The sequence below is a fragment of the Daktulosphaira vitifoliae genome, unplaced genomic scaffold, assembly GCF_025091365.1.
Source record: "Daktulosphaira vitifoliae isolate Bord-2020 unplaced genomic scaffold, ASM2509136v1 Scaffold_3, whole genome shotgun sequence".
NCBI classification, from domain to species: Eukaryota; Metazoa; Arthropoda; class Insecta; order Hemiptera; family Phylloxeridae; genus Daktulosphaira; species Daktulosphaira vitifoliae.
The window spans coordinates 8,348,080-8,361,115 of NW_026099574.1; the positions used below are offsets into that span (position 1 = coordinate 8,348,080).

The 13,036-nt window shown below is 26.6% G+C and overlaps 1 protein-coding gene across 1 annotated transcript; it reads left to right on the plus strand.

The window, feature by feature from the left end:
• The first annotated feature begins 1,158 nt into the window (after positions 1-1,158).
• On the plus strand, positions 1,159-7,762 carry LOC126902526 (uncharacterized). Its single transcript, XM_050679903.1, has 2 exons — positions 1,159-2,071; positions 7,449-7,762. Exons 1-2 carry the CDS (start codon positions 1,342-1,344, stop codon positions 7,760-7,762), a joined length of 1,044 nt encoding a protein of 347 aa, XP_050535860.1. The 5' UTR covers positions 1,159-1,341.
• The last annotated feature ends 5,274 nt before the right edge of the window (positions 7,763-13,036 follow it).

The following is a 13,036-nucleotide window of genomic DNA, read 5'->3' on the forward strand; positions in this document are numbered from 1 at the left end:
TCGAATTTTCGAAGAATATTCTATAAAACGATAAAAAGAACTTATATTAGTGGTTTTTAAGTAATTTTTTCAATAAAAGTCAAGATACAAAAAAAAAAACCTTATTTAAAGACAAATATTTTAATAAGTTTAAAATATTTTAATAAGTTAAAAATATTATTTAATAAGTTAATGTTTTTTAACCTTGAAGAGATGAAAAATATCATATTTTTACTACATATTATTGTAGTGTTTTTTTAATCAAACAATATTTCCCTTACCAAAAATTTTAAATTTTCAATAGTTACTGAGTAAACGAGTGTCTTATCTTTAATGGATCACCCTGTATATGGTGACTATTTTTTGTATCTAATGTACTGACATATTGGGTGTATCAATAGAACTGGTTTCTGTTCAGCGATTTGGCAAATCAAATATTAAAGTTCGTCCATTGAAAGTAATGTTCAATATAGCTTCAGATGCTTTTAAAATTCTTGGTTCAACTATATTATTTAGATCTAATTAAAAATATGAAAATTACAGGCGAAAAGTGACTTAAACATCGAGAGAAATTAAAAAAACACTTCCATGAACTTTTAAATTAAATGAACAAAATTCAAAATCATTAAATACGACCTAATGAGAACTCAGAATTTTCATAGACGACATAAAAAAAACACACACTATCACTAAACAAAACCTTCTCAGTTTTACTTCAAAGTTAAAAATATAACTTAAGAGCATTTTATCTCAAAAAATGATCCAAAGTAAGCTGAAAAAATTATTTCGAAAATGCAATGAGACAATGTTTCAAACATTCAATCAATTATTAGTTGAGTATTAAAGAGCCTAAAAATTACAATATATAATAATAATTAATTTTATACTGTTTAAATGCAAAATAGATTTATCATTTTATCAAAATACATCAAAGTAAAATATTAAATAAAATAAATATATTAAATTTAATTAACATTACATAATTATAAAGCATAATTTTTATTAACATTTGCCTGTAGAATAACTTTAAATATAAAATATAATGACGTTCAACAAAAACTGTGAAAACAAGTAAGAGATTTTCAAAAGTCAATACTGAGTAAACTGTAATATAAATAGATAAATATTATAACTAAAATATTAAGTGCAGTCAGTATTTGAAACGTTAAAATAGTCAATTATCAAAAACACAATGTATCCTAATAATTTAATGGTAATTATTTTATATTTATTATTATTAATTTTTTCATCAACATTATTGCATCAAAACGATTGGAAACCGATTTAAATAATACTAATTCAATTGACATAACGAGAGCAAAATATATAAAATGTACTTATTTATCTAGTGCATTAACTCATATGAATATTTCGCAAATACTTTTAGATAAACCACATTATACATTATCTACTGCAATCACAAGCATTTCTAAGTATAACGATGTTGTTAGAAGACAAATTAGTACATTGTACGGAAAAGATACTATTGAAATTGGAGCATTATGGTTAGTAAATATTTATACTAGTATTATAAGTTTCTTAACTGGTGATTCTGATAAATTTAAAGAAATTTCGAAAAATAATCTTATCTTATTCAATAGTATTAAAGATACCCATGCCTATATAATACTAAAATTGATTCAAGAGCAAGATATTGAAAATTGTTATGTTTATAACGCATATTGTACGACAGATAAAAATCTCGACGAATGCAATGATATAGACACTGTAGAGCCATATATTTTAATTCAAAACAATAATAAAAAAATTGATCAAATAATTGAAAGATATTTTGGTCATACACCGTTTAATATTAATGAAACAGTAAAGTTCACAAAAAACAGCATATATTTGAGAAATATTATCAGATGGAACTGTATAAAAAGAGTTACATATTTTTATCTTGAACAAGTCGAATGGCCAAATATGGTAGCAAAATTTAATGAACTTTATAACTCTGCTCATACTCTTAATTGGTCAGCAGATAACTTACAATTCATTAAGTTCTATCTTGAATCAGTTTTTGAATTTCTTAAAATTATTATGTTACGACTAACTTGGAAACATTTTTTGTACGTCCAATTTCAAAAAAGTTGTTTTGTTGAAATTTTTATAAAACAATGGATTTTAATAATAAATGAGTTTTCGACTACACTCTGCCTTAAAGATGATGTTGTTATATTAGAGTTGTATGACCTAATGAATAATTATGCGAACAATATTCCAAAGCACAATGATGGTTCTATAGACGAAGAAAAACTTCCTAGCTACAAAGAATATCATACGAATAAACTGATATTATTCTTAACAGCAAAATTAAATAAAGCATGTAGATATTTTGGCTGTGTTTCATCTAAGCCAATGATTTTTTTGGGAAAAGAGCTTCCTCACATTATGCTGTACAGACCATTTCATAAACCAACGGAAATATCAACTATTGAATTTTATAGTTTGAGTAATTCCAGAAATTTTCTATTTAATGTCAATAAGTTAATTAAACCTGCTGATTTTAATGTAATTAGATCATTTATACGATATATAGAAAAAATTAATTAATGTAATTTTTAAATAAACTTAATTTTGGAAGTTGGCGAAAATCGCTACCGAATGCTATTTTCGTGGGAAAATTCTCGATTTTATTTTTTACATTTTTAACTTTATATATTNTATAATGCTATGACATATTGAAAAGTGTATGGATCAACATTATTTTTTTATGTGAAATAATATTTTTTAATAATCCCTTTTTCATTCTACATACTTTATCTTAATTAGGATATTAATAATGAACGAGGATATTAATAAAAAAAAACAATTTTTTAAAATTAAACACTATCTAAAGATTTGCATCGAAGCGTTTTTTTTTTTTATAGTGATTTTAATCACTGTCAGATATCATTATACTTGTTTTGAATTAAAATAAATGGCTCTACAGTTTTCATATCATTGAATTCTTCAAATTTTTTATCAGTCGTACAAAATGCGTTATAAACATCACAATTTTCTATTTCTTGCTCTTGAATCAATTTTAATATTACATAGGCATGGGTATCTTTAATACTATTGAATAAGATAAGATTATTTTTTGAAATTTCTTTAAATTTCTTAGGATTACCAGTAGAGAAACTTATAATACTAGTATAAATATTTACTAACCAAAATGCTCCAATTTCAATAGTATCTATTCCGTACAATGTACTAATTTGTCCTCTAACAACTTTGTTATACTTAGAGATGCCTGTGACTGCAGTAGATATTATAGACTGGTAGTAATACACACAACCAGAGTTAATTAATCTATTTTTCAAAAAGTTATTTCTTTAAAGCATTTTTACAATATAAAAATAAAATATTATATACATATAAATAATTATATTTATTATCATTAATTTATTCGTCAACATTATATGCATCAAATAAGAAATTTTCAGAAGTAATTTCTGAATAAGCTGAAATTTATAAATATTAAAACTAAAGTATAAAGTAAGGTAAATATTTAAAACGTTAAAATAGTCAATTATCAATAACACAATGATTAGAGGGGTATTATATGAGCTGGGACCCACCCAAAACGGCCCCGGCCGTTTCCTCTCCTTAGGTTGACGGCCTGTGTAAACGGCTGTTGGGATATGGTGAAAGGCATAGTCCCCCCACCCACATGATGTGGGTTTACCCTGTCATAGGTGAACGGGCGGTGTAAACAACCGGGAGGGGAATATGGTGAAAGGTAAAAATTATAAACAGATTACAAAAATTTATTAGTAAATAATATTATTATTATTATGTACAAAAATTTATTGTTGAAATTATATTAAATAAAAAAAAAATTAACCTTGGTTAAAATATAAATAATTGATTAATCGACTCATATAGTAATAAAAAACTATGCTTATTGAACTATGCCTGTTCATAGCTAATACATCGGCCCCATTTCTTTAAGACAGTCGCATAATTTTTCAACTAAATCGCCTCTTGTTGCCGACGGCCTGTGTAAACGGCTGTTGGGATATGGTGAAAGGCATAGTCCCCCCACCCACATGATGTGGGTTTACCCTGTCATAGGTGAACGGGCGGTGTAAACAACCGGGAGGGGAATATGGTGAAAGGTAAAAATTATAAACAGATTACAAAAATTTATTAGTAAATAATATTATTATTATTATGTACAAAAATTTATTGTTGAAATTATATTAAATAAAAAAAAAATTAACCTTGGTTAAAATATAAATAATTGATTAATCGACTCATATAGTAATAAAAAACTATGCTTATTGAACTATGCCTGTTCATAGCTAATACATCGGCCCCATTTCTTTAAGACAGTCGCATAATTTTTCAACTAAATCGCCTCTTGTTGCCGACGGCCTGTGTAAACGGCTGTTGGAATATGGTGAAAGGCATAGTCCCCCCACCCACATGATGTGGGTTTACCCTGTCATAGGTGGACGGGCGGTGTAAACAACCGGGAGGGGAATATGGTGAAAGGCATAGTCCCCTCACCCACCCACATTGCGTAGGTTTACCCTGCCATAGATGGACGGGTGGTGTAAACGGCTGGGGGGGATATGGTGAAAGGTCGATGTTGCTCGTTCCTAGATAGCATTTCGTTATACCATGGTACATGTTACCTTGGTATATGCATAGTATACCTAGGTAGATGGAACATCATATAGTATATCTTGATATATTACCGAAAATTGGAGGTATTTGAAAATTACATAATTTTAGAATTATATGAAAATATTTGAATGCAGAAAAGTTAAAGGTATAATCAAGCGGCAACGGCGACTATTAATCCAACGAAACCCAACTTAAGCTATATGACGTATATGCCTTTGACCATAGAGAGTTCCCTTCCTTGACTAACGTATGTATTAAAACAGTAAATCAGCGGTTTACCCCTACATAGAAGGGGAGGTGATGATGAAACTCATCATAAGGTGATCATTATTATGATATTAAAGTAAATAAATAAATATGTACAATATTTCATAAGAATTCAGTTATTTTTTAATTATGAGAAAATATTTATACGTTTGAAATAATATTTTATCAAATTCTTTTTTGATTATTCAGTCACACTACCGCGTTTGTTAATAGACATTTTTTGTTAATGTGTAATCGTTATTGTATAAAACATGTATACACATAATCTATTACATATATTTGTATACAAATATTTAGAAATCGAGAGTTTAAAATTAATTATTATGATATTAAAGTGAAATTACTTAATATTTTTAGTATTTTTGTGATAAAAGCGTGGGTGCTTTGTGCCATATTTTTCGTATATTGAGCGCCCGACGCTTTTATCATAATAATGCTAGTATTTTTTGTTCATAATTATTTTAAAAATTATTTTTAACTTTTTAGTTCAATGTGCTTAAAAAGCATGTTTTTTTATTTTTTTTAAACTATATTTATTCCTTAATAAACTCTAAACTTTAGAAAACCGAGGAGCACTTATTATTAAATAAAATAAAACATTTTTTTTTATTTAACTAAATATAATGGTGTAAAAAAAATAATTTTTCAATTTGAAAATCTTAAGTTGATACAAGTTTTAAGCATAAATAATAAAAGTAGAAATTTAATTTTTCTTGTAAGCAGCTCATCAATCGTATTTTTTAAGACATTACGTGAGACGTAGTAGGCGTATCACTCTGTATATATTGATATTTATTGACATCTTTGTTTTTTATATAAATCGTCATTTCCAAAAATAAATCAACAGATTTTTAATACGCACAAGAACGATTGCTTAGTAAATACAAATGGTGAAACAATATTAGTATCTAATATATTGAACATTTTATAAATATTGAACCGGTTTCTGATCAGCGATATGGCAAATCAAATATTAAAGTTCGTCCATTGGAAGTTATGTTCAATACGGCATTAGATGCTTTTAAAATTCTCGTAGAAATTCACCTATACAGAGAGAAATATTTAAAAAAAACACTTCCATGAACTTATAAATAAAATGATGATTTTAACCAATTCAAGATCTTTAAAATCATTCTACTGAGAACTCAGAATTTTCATGGACGAACATAAAAAAAACACACCATCAAAAAACCAAAATCTTTTCAGTTTTACATTGAAATTAAAAATCAGAACTTTTGAGTATTTTACCTTCAAACTATTAACAAAAGTAACCTGAAAAAATTATTTCGAAAATGCAATGAGACATTCAATCAATTATTAGTTGAGTTATAAAGAATGTAAAAATAACAATGTATAATAATAATAAATTTTAAACTGTATAATTAAAAAAATAGAATGAATACTTTAAATTTAATTAACGTCACATAATTATAAAATGAAAATTATAATATTATTTGCAAGTAGAAAAATTTTAAATATAAAATATAATGACGTTCAATAAAGACTGTGAAAACAAATAAGAGAATTACAAAAGTTAAAACTGAATAAACTGTAATATAAATAGATAAATACTAAAACTAAAATATAATATACAGTGAATATTTGAAACGTTAAAATAGTCAATTATCAATAACACAATGTATCCTAATAATTTAATGATAATTATTTTATATTTATTATTATTAATTTTTTCGTCAACATTATTTGCATCAAAACGATTGGAAACTGATTTAAATAATACTAATTCAATTGACATAACGAGAGCAAAATATATAAAATGTACTTATTTATCTAGTGCAGTAACTCATATGAATATTTCGCAAATACTTTTAGATAAACCTCATTATACTTTATCTACTGCAGTCACAAGCATTTCTAAGTATAACGATGTTGTTAAAAGACAAATTAGTACATTGTACGGAATAGAAACGATTGAAATTGGAGCATTATGGTTAGTAAATATTTATACTAGTATTATAAGTTTCTTTACTGGTAATTCTAAGAAATTTAAAGAAATTTCGAAAAATAATCTTATCTTATTCAATAGTATTAAAGATACCCATGCCTATGTAATATTAAAATTGATTCAAGAGCGAGAAATAGAAAATTATGATGTTTATAACGCATTTTGTACGACTAATAAAAAATTTGAGAATGATATGAAAACTGTAGAGCCATTTATTTTAATTCAAAATAATAATAAAAAAATTAATCAAATAATTGAAAGATATTTTGGTCGTACACCATNAATAAAAAAATTGATCAAATAATTGAAAGATATTTTGGTCATACACCGTTTAATACTAATGAAATAGAAAAATTCACAAAAAACAGTATATATTTAAGAAATATTATCAAATGGAACTGTATAAAACAACTTGCTTATTTTTATCTTGAACAAGTCGAATGGCCAAATATGGAAGAAAAATTGCATGAACTTTATAACTCTGCTCATACTCTTAATTGGTCAGCAGATAACTTACAATTTATTAAGTTCTATCTTGAATCAGTTTTTGATTTTTTTTAAATTTTTATGTTACGACTAACTTGGAAACATTTTTTGTACGTCCAATATCAAAAAGGTTGTTTTATTGAATTTTTTATAACACAATGGATTTTATTAATTAATGAGTTTTCAACTACACTTTGCCTTAAAGATGATGTTATTTTAGAGTTGCATGACCTAATGAATCATTATGCGAACAACATCCCAAAGCACAATGATGGTTCTATAGACGAAGAACAACTTCCTAGCTACAAAGAATATCATACAAATAAACTGATATCATTCTTAACAGCAAAATTAAATAAAGCATGTAAATATTTTGGTTGTGTTGCAACTAAGCCAATGTTTTTAATCAGGAAAGAGCTTCCTGGCGTATTGGCCAGACCGTAGCACANCAATGATGGTTCTATAGACGAAGAACAACTTCCTAGCTACAAAGAATATCATACAAATAAACTGATATCATTCTTAACAGCAAAATTAAATAAAGCATGTAAATATTTTGGTTGTGTTGCGACTAAGCCAATGTTTTTAATCGGGAAAGAGCTTCCTGGCGTATTGGCCAGACCGTAGCACTAACGTAAGCTAACGGAACCCTCAACTATTAAATTTTATAGTTTGAATAATTCCAAAATTTTTCTTACTAATCTCATGATTTGTGTTAATTATTTCGATTTTAATGTAATTAGAGCATTTATAAGATATATAGAAAAAATTAATGAATAATTAAATAAACGATTATTAAGTAATTATGTTAAAATTTTACAGTTTATAAATGATCATCGATCTAGATAAATTTTGATGAGATGTCAATGGTTATTATAATTAATAACTTATATTTGTATTTATATAACTATCTAACTTATCTGTTTGGAAAAAGTATGTTTATAATAGTTCACATCCAATTTGGTTTTCTTTAGATTTAAAAAAATTAATACAACAAAAAAACTAGCTTACTTATCAGTATCAGTTGCTAATTGTTAACCAAACAATCAGCACGTATGTTTCCGTCTCGCTCTCGTGAAACCTGTGTGTTATTGTTATTAAATTTTATATGTGCGTATAATGCGAACCGCGGACTTATGGACGTTGGTAAGTGTTTTTAATTAAGTTGGTCACAATAGTGGCATCAAATTACATTGTGTATAATACAACTATATTATACAAATAAATACATACGGAAATGTCTCCACAGCGCAAGAAAAAAATTGAACTGTCAGCTATGATATTTGGACACAAGTAAATACTGACATTGAAAATTTTTAAAAAATAATAGCAGAACTTCAAGAAAGTAACGAAAAATTAAAATGTCAATTAAGTCAAATTAAGTCAAATTAAAGAGAATGTGGAAATTAACACAAGTTCACCAAAAAATCGTTAAAGTAACAAAAAAAGTAGAGAGAACTCCTACTAAAATCTACAAAACTCCACCTATTACAGCATGTGGGGTCAATGATTCTAAAAAATTCATGGATAATCTAGCAATCGAAGAGGTTTCTGGTCATGAGCAACAACTTAAAACCTTAGCCAACGGTGATATAAAGATTTTAACAGGAGTCGAACATCCATTTCGCCGTACTATTAAAATTTTAGAGGAGCAAAAAATTGAATACCATAGGTACCAACTTAAATCTGAAAAAACATACAAACATTTATTTCGATTTTATTGTGTTCGCCAAATGCCTCGAAAATGTTCCATTGTGAAACTTAAACGTACTACTTTTAGTTCCATATTATAAAAAACGGTAGCACAGTGGGGTGGAGGCATAGTGTAGACGAGGCATAGATGGGACAAGTATAGATGATATCTGACAGTGATTAAAATCACTATCATAAGAAACGCTTCGATGCAAATCTGTAGATAGTGTTTCATTTAGAGAAATTTGTGGATTATTCCAAAAGCAACATCAACTCTTATTTTTTTGATTATATCCTAATTAATAGTTCTTTGATTTTAAAATATAATATAAGAATAAATATTAATTATAATTATTAAATTTAGTATGAAATTGATATTCAATAATTTAATACTATAATTTAAACGGAGAAATTATAAAAATAATAAAGAAGTTATATTTTGCTTTACTTTTATATCCTATTTTATATTACTTATTTATATTCTCATTAAGATTAAGTATGTCGAATGAAAGAGTGATATAAATATTAATTCTCATAAAAAAATTGTATTGATACATACATATTTCAATATGTTATACAAATATAAAGTTAAAAATGTAAAATATAAAATCGAGGATTTTCACACAAAAATAGCATTTGGTAACTGTTTTCACCGTGAAGACAAAATAAAGTCCGAAAATTTTTTTTCCATGTTAAAGTATATTACATTAGCTTTAATTTAAGATATATATAAAAATGTCCGACTTTCCGGAATACTTTCAAAAGTTAAGTTTATATTTTTATAAGTATTATATTTCGGGCTATTAATAGATCGGAAGGATTCGTATTTTTTTCATAATAAATTTTTAATAATTACTATAAAAAATTCTATTGATTTGAAATAATTATTCCGGTTATAACATTTTAGTAACTACATTTATTGAATTTAATTAGACTATAAAGTATTCAAATATATTTAAACTTCAGTACAGACTCCATTAATATTTGAATTGCATCAAATGATTAATTCATGTCAAATCCACTCATTTTGAAAATACGGTAACTGCCCTAATGAATCTTAGGTATCTCAGGAGCGATATTTACAGGTCTGAGGTTGGAGCTATACTGCATACATAGATTGTTTCTAATTTATTTTTGTAATTTTTGATGTTGTTTTTGTTATTATTTATATTTCTTTATTTTGTTTTTCTCGTTATTGATGTTTTTGTTTTTATTCTTGTTGTTATTATTATTTTATTATATTTGTTTTTCATTGAATGCGAAAAAAATTGATTAGAAAAAATGCAATATTTAAATGAGATAATTGTGTATTTGTACTATCTTTGTATTAAAATTTATAAAAGTGTAAAAGTTCGAAAAACAAAAACTCAATATCTAAGTCACTAAATTGCATTAAAAATTAAGAATACATAAGGGATAGTAGTAAAAAAATTCAAATACTCTCCTGAAACAACAAAAATGTTCTTTACATTAATACCTTGCAATATCTTTGCACTTTTATCGATGTATACATTATCAAGCTTTTCTAAATTGATTTTGAACTTAACTTCTTTTTTAACTTTATTCTCTCTCTATATCATTTTACTATTTTGTTGTGGTTAAAATAATTAAATTCATAAATTAATTAGGCGATCAGTGAACATCACGTTATAGTTAATATTACAATATTTACCTATATTACTTTTTAAGTCACTTAATTACCCCAAAAGTTTTAGAATTAACTTAACTTGGGTTCTTTAAAGATTAAGTCAGTTAAAGCTTTAGTTCCTTTATTTTAATAATATTGATCGTGCAAAATTAATTTTAAAAACTAAATTTGCTCTTACATGAAATCTTAAAATTCTTTATACAATTGTATTACTTGATATTGTTGAGGTAATCAAGTTCAATTAATCAATTAGGTCATTAGTAAACAATACGTTTAATTAAAATTAAAATACTCATATAATCTATTGAGAATTTCCACTGCTCGATGAACAAATAAGAACAAAACATGTAATAAATACATCGCGTCGCAATGTGGACACATTGATTATTGGTAATCGATGTGCTACTACGAAAGAATAATTGTATATACTCGTATCATAATAATTAAATGTATTGTAATATTAATAATAAAAAAATTCAATTCAGAAAAATGATTATTTAAATGTAAATACACATAAAACTAATAAATATAAGCCGTGTTTGAGCTCAAAGAAATACAAGAAAAATTAATTAAAATATATTTTGTAATAGTAAAAGCTTTTGTTTACATTCTTAAAAATAAGATTTTGCAGTTAAAATAATTTTTTTACAAATCGAAATTTTGAAAATTAAGTTTTTTTTTTTTTTTCGTAGTATAATTTTTAGTAATGCACTACATTTTGTAATTTATTTATTTTTTAATTTTAATTTTTGAATTTTTATCCACATTTATATATCATATGGTAACAAATAATGTCTTTGAATTAAAAAAATGAACTTTTTTACACATATTTTATACTTTTTAGAAATGGGGTCTGATAGACACCCACGCGACTATGAACGTTAAAAATAGGCACGCGCCTGCTAAAGGGTTAATATCAGTTTAATACTCAGCTGATAGTAGTCATTTCGTCAATCGTCCACTTGTCATCGTAATTTAGATAATAAAATTAAAAATAAAACACAAAAATACATATAAATATATGCACTAACGACAATATTACCACACACACACAACTGTGAACTGTACAAACTGTATGAGGACACAACGTGTGGAATACCCACGATTAACATAATTTAGACGAACGTGGTTAATAATAATTCTTTTGAATTTAAATCGTACAAATTTCAATGATATCGATATTACGACAAATGAAAACTATTTCTATATTACTTAACGATAAAATATGATTATTTAGTCTCTTCAATAACACGGACCATATTATACAACAATAACCGATAAATCACCCACTGAAATCAAAATTTCTGTGATGACTGAGGGGGCTTGAATCTGTCTTGAGAGGGCGACTGCCCATTCTCGCCCCCTTTTGGCGCCGTCCCTATCAGTATGTTATGGATCTTTTTACTGTTAAAAGTATTTTCAGGATAATTTTTTGAATTCCCCATAAGAGTATTATGAGAGAAAGCTCGGATAAATTTTGCTAGATTGCAAAAGAAGAATAAAGCATGTTTTGACAAGGAACAATATGATCACACTAAGTATACTGTAGGGGAGATAGTAGTAATGTTGAGACCTTCTAGATATACAGCTGAATCTACTAAACTTCAAGAGAATTTTAAAGAACCCTTGGTAATCACTGAAGTGCTATTTAGTGATATGTACCAAATAGTTCATTTGATGGAGAACTTAAATGTGCAAACCGAACGTAGTTTAACCGTTTAGGAAAACATACACCACACGTTATGACAATATAATACTTTATTACGACAAGTTGAATGTTACAAATAAAGATAATCAGCGAAAAGTGGATGATGTTGAGATTGCTTAACAATCTTTTATATCGAGGAATGTTGTTATCAGCTATTAGGGAAGCCCTCACCCGAGCCGACCGTCCAGGACGAAAATAGATTCGGTCGATAGTGGTCGGCGTTAACCGATGGCGGGCCGTGCCAAAAATAGCCATGGAAATCCAAAGATTCCTTGGTTATTTTAGGCATGGCTTTATGGCCGCAACAAGAGCTACTAGAGAACCAAAACCAGCCTATCATAGAGGGCTACTTCGGCAATCAAAAGGGGAACCTCTTCCTGTACCAAATACTAATATCGAAGAAAGATCTGTGAGGAATAAAAGGAAACCGGCCTTGGATATTATGTATCACGTTGATCAGGGGTTTTTGTGATATTATTGTATAATTATTATTTTATTTATTATAAAATAAAAATAATATTGAGAAGTTTTGATTTCTTTATATAAAAAAATTATTTAACTTAACATATAAATTTTTATCTGTTCACCTTATACAAACAATAATTTAATATACATAATAGTCATGAATTAGGTGTTGGTATGATATATTAAAGTAAAAAAAAAAAAAAAA